The sequence below is a fragment of the Poecilia reticulata genome, linkage group LG15 (assembly GCF_000633615.1).
Source record: "Poecilia reticulata strain Guanapo linkage group LG15, Guppy_female_1.0+MT, whole genome shotgun sequence".
NCBI classification, from domain to species: domain Eukaryota; kingdom Metazoa; phylum Chordata; class Actinopteri; order Cyprinodontiformes; family Poeciliidae; genus Poecilia; species Poecilia reticulata.
Genome location: NC_024345.1, coordinates 2,795,309 through 2,814,523, shown reverse-complemented (window position 1 = coordinate 2,814,523; position 19,215 = coordinate 2,795,309). Strand labels below are relative to the sequence as shown.

Here is a 19,215-nt window from a genome sequence, read left to right as displayed (position 1 = left end):
TCTTTCTGCGTGCTTTTATGTTATTATTTAATACTTCTGAAAACATTAATCTTTTACAAAATAAAAATATTTGTAGTTTTCCATAAAATGAGTGTGCAGTGTTTGTACTGTTCGTTCTCTTTTTTTAATTATTTATTTTATTTAAAAACTAACATATCAGTGTTTTTAGATGTTTTTTCTTAAGATCAGAAAGAAGTTAAGTTGGCAAAGAATAATTTGGATAATTTTTTTTCTTCTGCAGCTTATTTGACTATACCGTGTAGAAAGAGGGAGTAAAAAGTGAAAATCTTGAAAATAACTTTTTTTTTTCAAAGTATTGGAGACATTTTTATGAGTTGGGTTTCTAGATCTTTGCCAAGTTACAAAATTGCTAAATACTAGGTTCCTTCTTTAAAGAAAAATACACTTTTTTATTTATTCTTTTTACTATTAAATATGGTGCATTCAAACATTGTCAAATCCAAAGCAATTGGGCTCACTTTAAAGTTGAACTTTGTTTTCTCTAAGAACAATGATGAAACTGGAAAGTTTTTGGTGGCGTAACTGAGGCACATTTCTGCCATCTGCCACTAAGAAGCCCTGCTTAGCCCAGTTTTACACTTGCAGCGCCAGACCAGGCAACACACAGTTTAGAGATTTAATTCATTTCCTTTCCCGCTTCGCTTCAGGCTGTCAATTCTTCCCTGCACTACATTACAAAACAGTTTCACTGTGATTGTATTAGTGAAATCAATAACATAATTAAATACAAGGAGGTTATCTTTCTTCTCTGACATGACATGCATATCTGCTAAATGTAAAACATTTTCATTCTGAATTTCCTAAAAGTTTAATTTCTACATTTTTTCAAAGGTACAGTGTCATTTTTGCTCTTCAAGTTCACCACCGTCATCTCCTTTGACAAACATCATGGAAACGGTATGCCAGGATATCCATTGCGCATGCTCGAAGCGCAGTGGAAGCCATGTTGGAGCTACATTGGATTCGGGCTGGGATTTTTTGACGCCGTATGTTTTTCTTAAAAGAAAACCAGTTTTCGTACTTTTGTCGGGGTTCGTCAGCCGCGCGCGATTGTAAACGATGAACTCCAGTGTCGACCTGTCCAGGCGGAATCCGCAGGAGGATTTTGAGCTGATCCAGCGGATAGGAAGCGGCACATACGGAGATGTATACAAGGTACAAAAAAAAAACTGCAGGGAGGGAGCATTGAACTGAGATCCATTATCGGACACAGCCTTCAGACGTTATGTACACTTTTTCTTCCTTCCGTTGGTAACTCTGTGTAGCACTAAGCAAGTCTTTTAGTCATGAGTTATTTGTTTCCCTTAGGACGTTAAGAGCATGTTTTTGTTTGAACTACTACAGGTGAGGAATTTTTCTCTTAGCTATTCGTGTCCGTGATTCCATTGTCGGACACAAGATTACGTCTTGTTGATATGTGTGCTGTTTTTGTTCATTTTGTTCCGCTATTTTCCAACAGTATGAATTTTTAAGGTTGGCATACAGTTTTCTTTTAAAAGCAGAACAACCACACGCCCTGACAAGACAGAATTAATCATGCTAGCTGTAATGGTGGTTGTTTACTTCTTGGTGGGACGTTTTTAGCTAGCTGTCCGACAACGGATGCAGGTAACCTTAATAGCATACAGAAGCTAGCCAGGAGCTTGGCTGTTCCGTCGAAACATTATTCAAATAGCTTTTGATATTTCTCTTTTTTATTTCTTCAAACACGAACCCTTTGTTTTAACCGTAACATGGCATAAATGTTGCTTGGTTTCACCCTGACAGGAACTGACATCTTTCCGCTTGGCCAAGTACTTTTTTTTTTTTTTTAACCAAAGTCTGTGCGTATGAAGCTATATTTATTTGTGTTTACTGATAGTTTTGACATATATACGTTTGCTAGACACAATTATCCAGGAACTTGAGAGCTAATTTCTGTTTGGACTCTATTCTCTGTGGTGCTGGGGCTGTTTAGTTTGGGGCTTGACTTTTTCCAGGCCCTGCGTTGGGAAAAGCAGTCTGGGATTCAAACTGGAATTCAGTTCCGGAGCAGATTCCTAAGACGACATGGAGTAGACTCCATCAAAACCACATCAACGCGCTCGAGACTCGACAAGTTGTGGTAGCAGTCGTATAAAACAAGCAAGTACCATACCATAGAAGAAGTGTTTGGCCCAAATCTACATGATCTCCTATGGGAATTCTGTCAGAAACGGCAAATAAATGCAGTCATGCAGAATAAAGTTGGTGCACCTCCATGTTTTTGAAGCTTACTGCAGTCAGACACCATATCATCCTTGTAACTGGAAAATCAATCGAAGTATACTACGAATTCAAACTAGAAACTAAAGTGATTTATTTTAGAGACACCATGTTAACTCCAGAGCGTGTAATTCGACAGAGCAGGTCTGATGAGAGATTGACTGCTCAGACAAACAAAGTCTCTTCATTTTAAAATCACTTGCGTATAATGCAATCAAATGCAGCAAAACTACAAACAGTTCTGCATCTGACCTTGTGACAACTGACAGATGAAACCTCAACTCTTTAGTCACCAGTGGCTGAATAAAGATCTGATCTGTGCAATCACCACTATTTCTAATTTTGAATGGTTTCAGTCATTCCGATTTGCACAGATTTTGCAACATTTCTAGCTGCTTGTTTTGTATTCCTTCACCCTTGTGGTTTTTAATTTGTCACTCATGGCAGGGCGAGGCATTTGGCTGACTATATATTCAGGGAACTTCTTGACAGAACAAGATGATGTTGGTATATATGCTGCAGGCTCTCTGATGTTGGAAATTGGAATATTTTTCAGTTCAGCTTTTATCAATGTCTTACGTGTAACCTCACCATAAGGTCAGTATGTCATTCTCTAGGGTTTGTTTTGCATATTGTAAGCTGCCCCGCTGCAGCTAATCTTGTTTGTTTCTAATTAAAGTTCAGTATCTTTGCCTCACTTGAGGCTGATAAGTCTGACTGAATACCTTCAGCGGGAGTCGGGACTGCGTCAGGGGGCCGAGATGCCTGCCAAACACAGTGACAAACACCTAGGGCTGCAACTAATCAATTATTCTATCGATTATTCAGACGTTTAGTCGATTAAGCAGATAAAAAATGGCGCATTTAGCAGATTTTTCGTCAAACCAGTTAAACCTTTTTTTTAAAAGGATGCAAATAAACAAGTAATTCATTTTTTAAATAAGAAAATAAACCTTTTATTGCCTAAAATTCAGTAACACAGCATTCCTGTAGTGTATGTTTCATCGTTTGTTGATTGATAAATTTTTGCATTAACTGATAAGTGAATATCAAAAAGTCCATAATTGGAGATTTTGTTTTGTTACAGAATTTGAACCATTTGAAGCTAAAACTATGCTAAAGGAGTTCTGGGTAAAACATATTTACAGACAAAGGTTTTTTAAATTTTTTTAATCTTAAGTACAAAATGTATATTATTTTGTACAGTTTTGACTTAATTATTGCGCTGGATATGTTCTTACAGCAAATGGACTTTTTTGAGTCTGTATGCTCTGTATGTTAACAATTAGTTGGTTACTAAATTAGTTGACGATTATTGTTCAATAATTGATCAAGAGTAATTGATTAATCAGATTAATCATTATAAATCCGATTAATCATTCCAGCCCTACAAACATCACACAGCAGATTACTGATGGGAACATAGTTAATCGAGTCAACAATAATTACAACAAAGCAATTATCTCAGAAAGTCCATTGGTGAGACTTGTTATGTTGCCTGGACTCTGCTGGTGTTATGCCTGACATGCCTTGGGTTCACATTGAAAACAAATGGTTTTTGCTGCTGATCAGAGTTCCAACCTGAAACTGCTGGATTAAAGGATGTGCTGCGAGCACCGGGCCATTTTGGTAAGCCTCGTCGATGCCTATATTTGGTTCTACCACTGCGTGAAAAAGTGAGGCTCGGGTAGGAATGTTTGAGCAGGAAACAAGCATGAACTCCGCTAGCTTGTTTTCTCCTCGGTTCGTAGCCAGGCCTCTCCTTCTGTGTTAGTGACTGAGGAGGGGGGATTGGCCGATGCAGGCGACAGACCAGCATATCACATCTTTGATCCTCTGAAGAATTTGCCCTTAGGGAACCAGTCGTGCCTAATTTGTATGCTTCTTTCAGTGTTGGCGGGGTTTTTTTTTCTTTCTTCTTTTAAACACTGGTTTTATTTGACTGGTAAAAATATAGAGGCTGTGGATTTCAGTCAGGTGACTGATTTTCCAATACTGCTCAGTCATTAAATTAGTGCTACTTATAAGCCTAAAAACTCAGTAGACTTAAACTACAGTAAATTACGCACCTCTTGTCTTTAGACTTCAAGTTGTTGTGACCCACATATGTCACTTATCGATGACATTCCAGACGATGCAGTGTCTGTTTTTGACAGATATTTTTCCCAATGCAGAAATTCCACAAACCTTCTTTTAAGTTTCTCACCAAGTATGATACAAAACTAAGTTGCCTATAATCTTAAGCTACAGTCTTGCTTCTGATTATGGCTGCAACTACCAATTATTTTAGCAATCGATTACTCTGACAAATGGGGGGGGGGAAACTGCCACATACTAGGCCTGTCACAATAGCAGATTTTCCTGGACAATAACTTGTTCCAGAAGTTATTGTGATAAATGATTGTTGTTTTGAGACCATATTTAAGCATTATATTGATAATTGCATAGTTATGCAAGCTTGCTCTCTCAAAATGCAATGAACTTTAATTTTGTCAAGAACACTTAACACTGGAACTGGAAGATATTTTAAATATCCAAAATAAACACAACAATAAATGAAACACAAATAAAAATCAAACGCAACCGAAATCATACATAAAATGGATTATGAAGTCTCTGTGAACAAGTGGAGTTCTGATTCATTCATTCATTCAACAAATGGCCTTTTTTGGTCTGTAACAATTAATTGGTAACTAAATTATTGACATTTTAATAGTTGATTTATTACGATTAATACAACTAATGCCATTAATAACTTCAGCCCTACTTTTGATATCAATATTTTCATACGGACCAATTTGATTAAAGCTTTCTTGTTTAGTCATTTTACCCTCTGTCTTGATATGACTCTTTGATAATTTAGCACGTTATATGTCGATGTGATTCCGGTGATTGGGGTGCAGATAAAACTTAGTTTTCTCTACTTCACCACCTGCCAAGCAGCTTGCTTTGAACGTCATAAACTTTAACAATTGGCGTTTCAGCTACAAACTACTCAGCTTTTCACCTGAACCGAAAGCCATGTGGGATTATTCGAGCACAGTGGGTGCCGCAGTTGGCATGAATTGTGAAAATCTTTGCAGAGGATGACAAATATTAAAAAATGTCATGCTCAAAACATCTGCAGCGAAAAGTTCTATTCCCAATGTTAGTAATCTGCAATGTGAGTGTGGCCCACTGCCTTTTTTTTTTTTTACCACAATAACTGAAGTTTGCTGCATTAAATCAGTGACACGAAGATAAAAACCCGACGGTGATGAGCCTGGCGTTCAGTCGCTGCTGTTAAAGCTGCCGTATTTACTGATTTGTCACTTTTATTTGGCCGTAGGAGAGAAACCGCTTTTTCACTTTGCATTCCCACATTCTCACTCGGAGTGCCTGAAAAGCGGCTAAATAAGGACAAGTATCAGCTTGACGTGTTGCTGTGAATCCATGATGACTTGCTTCAGTGGCGTTGCTTTTATATCTGCCTTTACTTGTTGTGCCGCAGAAGACTTGAGATCAAATATTTACCTCCACGCTGAAGTTGTCTTCAACCTCTATGTCGCGGGTTCAGAGATGGGAAGCAAGGTGGCGATTAATAAAAAGTTTGTTCTAGAAGCAATATGCGTTCGAGAAAAGCGTCTATCTTAGTTTATTTTGCAGAAGCCGCATTTTAATCCTTGCTGAGTCATGCTTACTCCGTGGCCAGCCCCTTAGAAATCTCATCCAGTCTACATGATCAATGATGGCATGCAGCAACCTGTTGCGGTTGCAAAATTACCCTACAAATCCTATTAAAACTCTACGAGCAAAATTTAAGATTGGGCTGGCTTTGTTTTTAGAAATCTGTCTTGTCATGTAAGTAGCAATTATTGAAACTTTTTTTTTTTTTTTTTTTGGGGCTTTCTCTGTAAACTATGGGAATGCTGTTCTAAATGTGGTGAGGATAATGATTTCCTGTGGCCAGACCTGACCGTGGATATGCATGTGGCACAGCTTGGCAGTCGTGCTGCAGGAATTCAGGAATCTGTGCTTCCTCCCGTCTTTTTGTGCGCGCTCGTTCGTCTCCTATTGTTTCACGCTGTTCTGACGGAGGAAGACGGTTGGGCCAAAGAGCTGTTGTGCGACACGCACACACAAACGCACGCAGAACGAAACGATTGTACGAATACATGCACGGCCACGCCGACACAGATGGCTGCAGAGTCACAGTCGTAGCCGCTGCTCTGCAGCTATCCTGTTTTTGTCACAGTTCCTCCTCTTGTTTGCTCGTCCATGTAGATACACAGGCGTCAGCTGGTATGAAGGAAGCCTCTGTGTGAAAGTAGGGTCACTCAAATCATTTCTGAACGTGTAGGCCTCATTTTGACGGTTGTGTTTCTGTTCTACTGATAAAATTCATTACTTTCACATTCAACAATCCTTTTATTTATCCAAAAGAGATGATCTTCGAAGAGTCATGGTGGCTGGTGTTTTACTGTGGACAGTAGGGATCTCCGGTAGAGGTCAGTCTTTTGAGCGAATCTGAAGAGGCCTCTTTAGGTTTACCACATCAACATGTCCTGGATGTCATCATGAATCTCTGTGAAAGAGATGGAGTTGAGGGTGATGGTCAGTCTGTCTAGAAAGTTGCAATCTCAACCATTTATGCAAATTCAGTCATCGTTAGGAAATTTTGCGCGGACTTGCGATTTTCACCAATCATTGCAGCTTTACCTCAAATCTGATCAGTCACCTTGGTGATTTCATTCTTTTCTGGCCAGTCGTTTCTTCTCAGCTGAGTTGTGACCAATTCCCTTAGCCTCCTTAACTTAACCTCCTGTTTCATGACTAGTCTATTAAAGTGTGACCCGAAGCAATATTGGCCTCAAAAATGATTTTGAGATGTGATATAGGACTTACTTATGCTGTTTCTATAGACGTAGGCATAACTAAGCCTGTCATGATAACAAATTTTGCTGGACGGTTAATTGTCTAAAAAATTATTGCGATAAACGATAATATTGTTTCAAGACCTTTTGACACTGATTTAATGGAAATGACTAATGATGCATGCGATTTCCTGCCATGGATAGATGCACTTTATTTTCAAAAGAACACATAACACTGGAACTGATAAACTAAATCAGTTCCAGTGTTAATGGATTCTCAGTCTCCATTAACAAAAAACATGAATAAAAACTAAACATTTTTTACTTTTACTTCAGTACATTTTTGTTTGTGTATTTCTACTTTTACTTAAGTAAATTTTTTGAGTACTTTCTCCACCACTGACCACGTTATGGCAAAAATAAAACTTAAAAAAATTGGCAACTTTGACCACAACTTTTTGAAAAATGTACCACAACATCAGTAATTTTAGGCTACAGCAATCACAGTGAAACATCCTGATCGTTGGACAAGAGGATTCGAACTTCCTCCTTCTCAAAAGTCTTCAGAAAGAACCAATCAGAACCAACGTAGCAACGACTCTGACATACTACCACCATGACTGCCGCAGCTATAGAAGACATGCATGATTCAGCCTCCTCTGTACTGTGTCCTATTTCCAACTTTTACTGTTGTTCAGAGGTTGCTTTTGGGCACAAAGCTATGAGCTTCGTCTCTTTTTAGGCTTCTAAACAATAGTTAGTAGAATAAACAGTAGATCCAACATGTCCTATAAATCGCTTTAAGTTAGCTTCAAGAATAATAAAATTGAACAATTTCAAAGTATTTTCACTGTCTTAATCAGTTCTCAGTTGGATCACATACGCCAGATCTCAAGGCAGGTCACAACCAGTAATTTCGACTATGTTCGGGGCATGTTTATACAGTTTAATACCCAATCCTGTTCTGTTGGCTCACTGCAAAGATAAGTTGTTGGATTATGTGCACTACGGTTCAGAGCCTGGCTGAGATGACTTGTTTCTGCGGGGTGGTTTAGAGTCTGACAAGTGAAAATGCCAGTGGAGCTACGCCAGCACCTGAGTAGTTTATTTACAGCTCTGTGTTAATGCGTTTGGACTGCAGACTTCTGCTTAGGAAATTGTGCGTTCCTAATTGGATGAGCTGTCTGTATCTACCATCAGACCTCTTGCATCATGTAAAACTTTTGATTCATTTTGAAGCTTTATTTGTAGTTTATACATGGAAACATGCATAAAAGAAAACGGCTTGTATATTTTCCCACATTTTTTGGAAGTTATAAGATGTTTATGTAGGTTTTTTGCTGCAGCTTATTTTTATTTCTCATTCCATAGCAATCCTGAGTTGCCTTTCTGTGTTCAGCCTAATGTAAGAAAAGTTTAAAAGTTAGGTGTCTGAATTGCAAACTATTTGATTTCAGAATCAAATAAAGAGCATTCTGTTGCGTTCTCTCCTTCAATCTTTATAGAGCATTTTGAAAAATTAAAAAAAAAGAGGAACATTTTGATCAAAATTTCTAAAATGTAATGCGTTTAAAAGTTCTGGTGTTTTGCTTAAATGAGTAGTTGTATCCCCTGGCACTCAGATGAGTACTGGAACCTGGAACTGGGTTTTTACTAAGTAAACAGGAAAAATGTAATTACTCATCTGAAAATGCAACTAGATAACCCACATAGTACAGTAGTAGTACAGTACAGTTTTTAATACATCTTGAACTTTTCCATAATTTATGTTTTACGTCACATTTTTTAACGTATACAAAAACGTGATTATGTAGTGAAAAAAAAGATGGATAGCTTAACTTTTTTAAAGTAAGTTAAGTTTTATTAAGATGTCTTGTAGTACTTTTGTGATAAAAATAAAAGTGGTGATAGGAAATCTTTATTACTATTTTTTTTAGGTAACTGTAGGACTGGATGATAAATCGATTTTAATATCCATTTAATTTTTTCACCAATATACGTCTTGGATGCTTGTCTTGTTTGACAAGCATATTTTACAGCTTCTATTTGCTTTAAATTTGAATTCAGGTCAATGCACAAAATGAAAGAGTTTTTTAAAGATACTTTCTGCCATTTGCAGTTATCTTTAGAAAAAGAGGGGGGGGGGAATTTACTAAAATTGAATTTGGTATTTAATTTTAAGACATACTGCACAGCACATAGGTGCATGGCTGGGAATGTGTGTCACAGGAGTTATAGCCTCACAAGTGCAAATATAGCAAAAATATTCCTATTTGTAATACACTGCCTTAGGACCCTAGACACTTAAAGAAGTATGATTTATATCATCAAACTGCAAATCGTAAGTACCTTTAATAGTATTTTTTAAATTTGATATTTATTGATCCTTTCAAATAACAAACACTGAAAACAAACTGTCAATACTGACAGTACAGATAGTTTCGTGTTTTTTAAACATCATTAACAAAAATGCATCAAAATAATGGTCATGATAAGAAATTAATCACGATAAATGGTAAATGATAAAAGCCCACCCAAAGTCATGTGGAGCTTTAGTTTTCAACCACGCAGTTGTATGTCGGTTTACAAGTTCAGTTTTGATCTGATTTGACCTGAGCGCTTTCTTCCACTTTTACTGTTTCCATTTCATAGCTTACGTAAATTTCGACCTTTCTCTTTCTGTTCTCGCGTCCTAACTGTGGATCTCTACATATCCTCCAAAGTTGCAGCAGTGTGTGAAATGTGTTTTCTGTTACTTCTCAGACCAGAGAGTCTGGAAAATGCTGCTTCAAAAGAAAATCCACCTCCGCAGCTCTAAGCATGCAGAGTGTTGAAGTGTTTGGGCGATTAGAAGAAAAGTGTGTTCATTTAAAAGCTGACTCAAGAGGTTTTGGATCGTTGTGTTACATGTTTCCACATTTAGGTGGTGTGTTTCTGCTTGAGTGTCCGGGTGTTTTGTTGAAAGACAGGTGTTGCCAATTCAACACACTTGACTGGGTTCAGCCCTCGTCTCACCTGTTTCTCCCCCCGTAGGGGGGCCGGGTCTTACTGATGGCTGAGCAACAGAGATGATAAGATCAGGAACAGGCAGAGCTGCAGCTTTGCGCTGCTGTGAAACATTGTTTTTTTATTTATTTTTTTATTTTATTGTTATACAAAGTATGGAACTCTTAAATCAGATCAGGGGGGATATTTGCTTTGGTCAGAAACTTGACAAGACTTGAGAAACATAAGGATTTCTCTGAGGAACATCTTAAGACTAGTAAGGGATTGTAAATATTTTCGGACTGTTTTAGTCTTGCCTGAGGCCAGACTTTAACTGCCCCTCTGAGGAGCTGGAACAAAACAGCAGGGGCTGAGGTTTAAAGTAGTTTACAACTGCAAACAAGTGTTTCTTAAAAAAAAAACAGAAAAACAATTCTCTTGTAGCTTCTGTGCTTGAACAATGGTTTGATGTCTGGCAAAGTGATTATGAGAAGTTGGAGAGAAAGAAACTGTAAGGATTGACTTGTAATAAAATACAGAGTTGTTTGGTTGTGATGTTAAAACGTGCAAAACAAAATTACTTAGACCATAAACATTGAGTTTACTAAGAACAAGTTATTGATGTTCTCCAGCAATGATGCTTAGGCTTTGTATAAACATAGCCAGGTCTTTATATAAACAAATATCTCTGCCACATTCTTTAAAAAATGTATGTCAGGCACATTGGTTTGGCTTCAGAAAAATTTTTATCCACATAAATCCGCTTCTGAACGTGGTTTTTAACATGAAAACCCATAGGGGGCAGCATAGAGCAAAGCTAAAATCAGGTTGCTTTAAAACAACCAGTTTCCTGTTAGGATTTAAACGTGGCGCCCATTTGTGTGGACGGATATGTAGTAACTACTTCTTTAATGGGGTATTAGAATATAAAGGTAATAAAACACAAGACAATGTCAATTGGGAATTATGTTAAAGCAAGTATGTGGACATATTGCTGCTTTATTTATTGCTAACTGTAATCATCATGACCTTAAATATGCGTTTTCTCGTGTATACACACGCAAACACAAATACGGAGTTTTCTCAACACTCCGCTTTGGTCTGCGTTTTTATAAATAATACGTTTTAGTGATATCAAATGGAGTTTTCATGTGGATGAAAGGCCAAAACGCATCAAAATGCCATTTGTTTTCCCAGATATCCGGCTATGTGTGGATTAGCGCAGTGTTTGCACTGCTTCTTGTGCAGCTAGTGATATTGAAGACATTTTGCTAGGTCGCAGCGGTGACTGCATTGTGCCAGAGGCAACAGAGTTGTTTGTTTTTAAGAAAGGCAAACAGCTTTTTATTCAGGATGACTAATTATGTTTAATCAAGTGCCATCAAGATAGAGAAGTGGTGTTCTGGCAAGCTAGAAAAGGGTAAAAGGTAAACCCACCAGAGCTTGAACCCAAACACTAATTTACTACCTTCAGACATGTTCTTCTCAGACGTTACCCAGTGCTTTGCATTCCTAAATGAAACTTCTCTGGATAATGTCTGGAAAATTTCATCACTACTGTGCAAGTACAAGAAAAACCTGTGATATGAGGTGACTTAGGGCAACTAACAGATCTACTTGTTGCCCAGTTTGATCTTTTACCCAACATAAGTTGGACTTCACATAGGTTTTGAATGTTGTTGTGGATGTGTTTAATGGATGTTGTCATTTAGAAGCATTGTCCATAATTATGTGAGGTTGTGTAAGAAACTAAGAAGTCTATGCCTTATATTATTGCTAATGCTAATACGTTTTGTCAAAAAAAAAAAAAAAAAAACTGGCCTTCTTCATAGTTTGATTTCAATATTTTTGAAGATAAGAACAGAAAATAAAAAATAGTAATGGAGGATGGAGAATAAAAGTCTATGTTCAGACTTTTATTCCTTTTCCATTTACCAGGTAAATTATTTACATTTCAAAAAATAATTTAGTCCAATCAGAACTTTTACAGAGTATGTCTGACATAGTCTGTAAAAGTTCTGATTGGACTAAATCATTTTTAATAACACCATCAACATAGAACCACAGGCTGTTTCAAGTGATATTTTCGACTGTGTTTGTTTCTCTTGTCCACATTCAAATAGGGACTTTGGTGAGGAATGTTAGATGGAAAAAAACCTGCTTCCAAAGTAAAGATAATAATAATAAAAAACAAGACGGCTCATCACTTCCTCGGCTAGAAGAACATTTGGCGTTTTGTAGCTTCCTTTTGTCTTTATTCAGTCTTTCTAATAAACTTCAAATGTGAGCTCTCAGTTACTAATTTTAAGTCCTGACTTTAAAATTAGTAACTGAGAGGAAAAAGTAAACTGTTTCAGGGAATTTGTAGCCTAGCACTGCTTTAACCGTGCTCACTGCTCAGACACTTCTTCTTTTAAACTATAAAACAAGTAATGTCAACACTACCACCACCTGCTGGCAAAGTATGGACATTACAGCATTTTTGACTAGCATCAGTTAAGATTCAGGTTTTTTTTGTTACGAACGCAAAAGTGGCGTAGTTCAGGATACAGTGTCAGCTTTTTCTTTTAACTACCATATTAAGTCCTGACTTTAAAATTTTAGATCTCGGTTTTTTGGAAACCTTATCATTTTTAGTCAACTAAAAATGCTATTCCTTGTGGTCTTTTTATTTTATTCTGCTTGTTTTTCAATTTGACCAGGTTTCGGTAAAAAGCTGAACTGAGAATTCAAAAAAAGAAAAAAAAATTCAGTGCTGTTGCTTTACTTCATATTAACATGTAGAAAACCTGGAAACATATCTTTCTAATATTAGAATGGAACTTTAAATTGCAAGAGTACTATGGCATGTGATTAGCATTCACATGATAAGTGCTAAATTCATATTAGTATTGGTGTAGGAAAAGCATTACGTGCATCAGCTGTAAATACTTCTGAGAACAAGAAGCTTCTAATAAATATTTTGCTCAGTCCTGCATGAGTTATCATTTTTCATTCGATCTCAAACTTTATAAATTGAATCCTATGCTGTTAGTGTTCAAAACGCCACTTTGTTTTAAGATCTTCACTCTATACCAAACCACTTTATTTCTCAACCTTAATCACTTTCTCCGTTGCCCATGTCGGACTTTCTCCGTTGCCCATGTCGGCATCGCTGAGCGCCTAATCAGCTGTTGCTGAGCACTTTGGTTGGGCACCCGGGCTGCACCGCTGATGCAATTTATTTACAGTGCATCTAAACTGCCAACTTGACCCAGAAAGCACAAAACGGTGCCACGTTTTGTTTTATTATTAGTTTCCAACTCTTTTTGAATACACCTTAAAGGAAACTGCTTTGTTTATCTGCTGCGTTAAACAGTCTTTGTGTTGATGTTTTGCTGAAATCTCAGGAAAGCTATTTAGTAGGGACGACTTCCAGAGAGAAAAGTAGTTTATTTTTATTTCATGCTAAAGAAAACTAATTGATTGCACTGAGGTGTTAGAACATTTCAGTTAGACTATTAAAGTTTCTGTCTGTTTCCAAGTACCCTGTGTTGACTTGGTGCTTTTAATTAAAAATATTTTTTCCACTACTGAAGATAAGGGGAAAAAAATAGGCTTGTGTACTGGTGCCACTAAGGGAACCACAGACTGATGTGAGTCATCTCTGATCTGTCTGCTGACTGAAAACACGCCATCTCCGCTCTCCCTGCCGCATCTCCTCTCTTTGCACCCCTTTGTGTCTCGGACCCCCCCTCCCATCGCGTTGTTGTGGTGAGGGTCCGTCTTTGTCACTGCCTCGCTGCCTTTACTAGTGCTTGTAACTTCACAAAAAAAAAAACAAAAAAAAAATCAGCATTTCTTGTACGTCATCACAAGTCAGTGATGGGTGACGTTTTCTTTTCCTCTTTTATTACTAGTTACTTCCATTTTTTTCAGTTCGTCATTGCAGCATGCGTGGGAAGTCCACCGGGGTTTTACTCGTGATGTTTCAGTTTTCCTTAAAAAGCATGATGGCGGTCAACATGAATGGCTGTCTCAATGTTCTCTCAATGCCAAAAAGACTTTATGTTCCCATTTTCCTTACTAAGTCTTAAAATGCATTCAGTTATGTATTAAATTTGTACATTTGGTCCTTTTTTGTTTCTATTATTAACCTTTATGGGAAACTGCCTGGAACCATTTGTTCTTTGATTTGTGGCTCTGGCAAAAGGAATGAATGTGTTTTTTATGTGGTTAGCAAAATACCAGAAAGGCAGAACTCTGTGAAATCTTTTTTTTATAATTTTTTTTCTCGAAGCAATTTTCCCTTGATCCATGTTTTAAAACTCAAAACACCTGAAAATATTCTATTGATAGAGTTAAGTTTATAAAATTGGCCACAAACAACACTACCCAGATAAACTGAAATTAAATAAATCTGAAATAGTCAATTTTCCAGAACAAGTGCTCCATATAAACTTTAAATACCCACTATGCTTCCTCAGAATTAGCTGGTTTTCAGTAGTATATTGTAATTGTTTCCCTCTGAACTCATCAATAACCATGTTCAGGATTCTGCTCCTGTTTTATTATTGATATTTTGAGCTTTTGAAGGAGAACCCCCACCTGGGGTTAACTGGATGTTGGAGAGCTGCCATGAGATGATGAAGCAATACTTCACTTAATCACTTGCAGCTTTATCAATTATTTATTATCACTATTCAAAGGAATGCATGAGTCGGATCAAACAGCTGTTCAGTAAATGCGCATCTTGCTTCTGCTGATGATGTTTGCATAGGGAGCAGAAATATCAGTTAATATTTTGGACTTATGTTGACCAAACTAACATCTAACTTCTAGAAACTAAGCCCTTTACTACTCCAATTCTTCCCACACTGGTGTAGTTCTGAAGCAGAGACAAGTCTTGTCTGAGTGGGTTCACCTGAAATGGACTGAATGTCAAAGGGTTAAATCACAGTTTGTTTGGGAAAACTTATAGTTGTTAAAGCATATTCATAAGTTTCACAATTTCAGGTTTCATTGTCAAAATTCATAATTTCATGAATTGTTATATACACCATTTCTGGTGTATATGAAGCCATAAACCCCATGGCTTCATATGCACCAAAGATAAGAATTGGCCAATATTCCCTTGATTGGCTTGATCTACAGTGCCACATAAGAGTCATCAAAATTAAAAGGCACCAAGGAAGTAATGCTAAAATTGAAGTTGGCACAGCTTCCATTTTATGTTAAATTGCTAAAATGCTAAAATGGAAGTAAGCATAGCTTAACTTTTGTACTAAATTCTGAAAATGCCAACATATAAGTTAGCATAATTTCTATTTTATGCTAAAATGGAAGCTAGCATAACATTCATTTTGTATTAAAAGGATTAAAAGGAAGGTAGTATAACTTCCATTTCATGCTAAATTGCTAAAAGACTTAAATGGAAATTAGCATTATATCTGTCATAGCTTTTACATGTTGTTGACCCTTTTGGGCCAACATACTGACTGGTTATTTACAGATTTATTTCTGAAAAATCATAAAAACCCTTTGACCTAAGGATGCTCAGAATGCGTAGCGTATAATATTGGCATCCAACAGAATGTGTTTTGATGAACCATTTTGGCACCTATCTCTGTAAGATAAGAAAAAGGTCCAAAACATATTTTAATTTACTCACACATTTAGTTTTCCCATCAAACCTGAACAAGAATTGTGCTACTAAAACTGACTTGCGAGTTCAAAATGGGGAAAATAAATATCCAAGTTACAAGGTTAACTTTCATAGTTCAATTTAAATAAATAGTCCTACAGCAGAAAATGTCTTGTAGAAAGTCTTAACTTATTGAAGCTGAACAATAAGTCAAGTTTAAATTGTTGTTGGACATGTTGGGGGTACAAATGAATTCCTTAAGGTAGTTCTCAATGTATAAAAGCTGTTTGAATGTGTACGTTTGGTAAATATGTATCCAGGGATTTAGCCAGAAACAGGGTGGATCCTTAACTGGGCCAGCGATGCAACAAAAGCTGTTGAGACATGACGCATTGCTCTCAGGGCCGTTTAAATTTTTCTCACACCTTTCGGATCCTGACATCATCAGCTCATGTCTCTTTCATTTGCTCATACCCACTTCTGCCTCGTCTCACAGTCATACTCACTCTGGAACTCAAAAAGAAGCAGGCTGTTCATGTCTCCTCTGAAAACCCATCTTTTATTTATGTGCTTTATCTATAATTCCTTTCCTGCGCCGTTAGCGCTCCCTCTAAATATAGACTTACTTCACTATTTATAGAAAAGTTACTCTCTGTATTCTGTTTTTCTCTCTTTCCTGACAAATTAAAACTTTTCTGGAAAAAAAAATGCATCCCACATTCCTAAGAAAAGCCATGCATTCCTCTAGCAGCACACACACACACACACACACACACCCACACACACACACACACACACTCCCACAGGCTATCTGAGTGTTCTGTAATAGGATATGAATGAGTTATGTGGGAACTTTATTGCCCTTGGCTCCAAACACATGTTGGCGAATCCTAAATATTCCTGGTAATTCTGCAAACATCCTGACAATATATATACCGGGAGGAGGAACTGCACCATTCAGGAAATAAATACAGAAAATAACAGCTGCAGTATAACTGACCGTTTACAGTGTGAAGCTTTATGTCTTCCATAGGAGTTGCGGTGCAGTCCGTGATGTATTATTTCCCAGCAAAATCACTCTTTAACAACTGTACTATAAGATGCAATAATATTTGTATTCAAAATTATTTTTTCACCCCCTCCTGCCATCATCGCTCATTAACCGTTTATATTAGGTCCAGAGGTGATGTTACACAGTGTGTATGAAAGAGCAATCGATGAAAAACAGAGTGTTATTGTTGCAGTTATCTGGTCTGCAGGACCTGATAGTTTGTCATCCTGTCAAGTTATCATCACCTCCGTCTAAGAGTAAATAATTTGGTTTTAATGGGTGCAATTAATTTGCACATCTGTGTAGAGACACTTTTAGTCTTCTCTAGTCTATGCTGCTTTTATTTTTTATTTTTTTAAGAAACAGCCAGACCTATCTTACCTTAATATTTATTTAGCTTTTAATTCGTAGCTGTGCTAATTTTTGACCGGTCCCTGAACCTCCGTCTGATGTTTTGGTGATTGTCTCATATGTGCACCATTATGCTGTGTGAACTGTTTGGTAGGTAATTTAAGGGTCTTGTCACAGCTCAGCATCTGTGTGCTCTGATAACTGGCTAAGGGTTGTGTAGTTATCATGAGTTATTGCCTTTTGAAGATAAGTAGGACAGTCTTATGTACTTTTTTTTTTCCACAATACGTTGCCAGACGTTGCTGAATGAGGTGTAAAAACAGCTGGACATTTTTTTTTTTTTCTGCCGTTGGGGGTGGGGGAGTTAAGGTCAGAGACATACATTATGTGCTTTACAGAGTTTTAATTATTGGGATGTATTTTTTCTATCATGGATTGCAATAAATCCAAACTATATTGTGATATTTTTGAACCTATGTTGGTAGGTTCAGAAGATCAGATTTCTGAGTTTCCCTCCTGTTGGTCATCGTCAGGATTCAGTGCACTAGCAAGTTTCAGTGACAATATATTTGAAACTGATTTCTATGACTATATATGTCACTGATTAAACTTGAATAAATCTCACGTTTGGTGTTTTGAAACAAAGGAATAGATGCCGACCATTCTCAGCTCTGTCTCTACCTTGACATTCCACAGTCTTTGCTGTGAAGTTTTCCCCCTGCGCTTTAAACCACTAATCAGCCTCTCCTCTTTTCATTCTTTTAGGCTCGTAACGTAAACACAGGGGAGCTGGCTGCTATCAAAGTCATCAAACTGGAACCGGGTGAGTTGCCTCATGTTTGCCTTGGTTTATTCCCTTTTTTGTCCCTATATTGGATGCTCCGTTTCTTTATCAACTCCTCGTTCCGAGAAGAGCGATCCTCAGTTTTTGTTTTTTTTTTTTTTTCCCCCATATTTTTTTTCTTTGATGTTCCCCACTTTCCCTTGTCTCTGTTTCAGCTATATCCATCTCCTCTTTCATTAAATAGTTGCGTTAGTAGCGGTAGTGTTGCCATGGCAGTTAATTATCGCTGCAATAATGCCTGTGTTGACTGCAGGGGAGGACTTTGCTGTCGTCCAGCAGGAGATCTTAATGATGAAGGATTGTAAACACTCTAACATCGTTGCCTATTTTGGCAGCTATCTTCGGTAAGAGTGTGAATGTGCAGTAGTTGGTGACAGCTGTTAATAAGTTACATGTTTTGGTTATAATCTGATTGTTAGACATATAGAGTGAGTTATATGGTATGTCTTTTGTTGTTTTTGTTTGTTTAGAAGGGATAAATTATGGATCAGCATGGAGTATTGTGGAGGTGGTTCTCTGCAGGATATATATCATGGTAAGATCTATATCCATGTCTTATTTTTTTGTATGTTTGTCATTTTTTTTCTGCAACTGCTTTTTCTTTTCTTTCTCTCAGTAACCGGGCCTCTGTCAGAGTCGCAGATAGCCTACATGTCGCGGGAAACCCTGCAGGTAATGTTTACACTCTACACATTATAGACGTACAGCATCACTGTCGACTGCTCTGCCTCAGACAGTATGCCTGCGCTCATGCTCTTTGTTTAAGAGGACGTCCAGCTTATTTGAGGGACACTGCATTTATTTCCTTTTGTCTATGGCTGCGTTTCCATCCAATCGTCATATGAATTTTAAGTGAACTTTCAAAATGTTGGAAATAAGAAGGATAATGCGAATTAGGCGAGTTTGTATCTGCTAGTTTGGAGTGTAATTTCATCAGATGTTGACGCTACATATGGCTACAAATGCTAGTTTGTTTGTAGAGGTTGCAAACAAACTAGCATTGAGAATTCTCCAGACCAGAAGTTTGAGCGTTTTTCTGAGTTTCGTGCCTCTGGTGAGACACGGTGACACACCAGTGGGTGGGGAAGTTCGCTACATCAAAACTTATTGGGCACATGTGTTTCATCTACACATTTTTTTTTTTCAGAATTTTTCCATTTCCATTCAATGTTTACTAATGTGATATTTCAAAACAAAAAAAGAAGAAAACATTGATGGAAACATGATTTATGTTAAGACTATA

At 37.3% G+C, this 19,215-nt stretch overlaps 1 protein-coding gene across 10 annotated transcripts in view; it reads left to right on the top strand.

The window, feature by feature from the left end:
- Positions 1 to 937: 937 nt before the first annotated feature.
- LOC103476458 (mitogen-activated protein kinase kinase kinase kinase 3) overlaps positions 938 to 19,215 on the top strand; it is a 50,842-nt gene continuing 32,564 nt past the window's right edge. For all 10 annotated transcript variants that reach the window (XM_008428836.2, XM_008428829.2, XM_008428832.2 and 7 more), the window contains exons 1-5: positions 938 to 1,176; positions 17,894 to 17,951; positions 18,226 to 18,316; positions 18,443 to 18,507; positions 18,589 to 18,644. In XM_008428836.2, the coding sequence (XP_008427058.1) occupies positions 1,081 to 1,176; positions 17,894 to 17,951; positions 18,226 to 18,316; positions 18,443 to 18,507; positions 18,589 to 18,644 (366 nt within the window). In that variant the 5' untranslated portion in view covers positions 938 to 1,080. The remainder of the gene's footprint in view (positions 1,177 to 17,893; positions 17,952 to 18,225; positions 18,317 to 18,442; positions 18,508 to 18,588; positions 18,645 to 19,215) is intronic.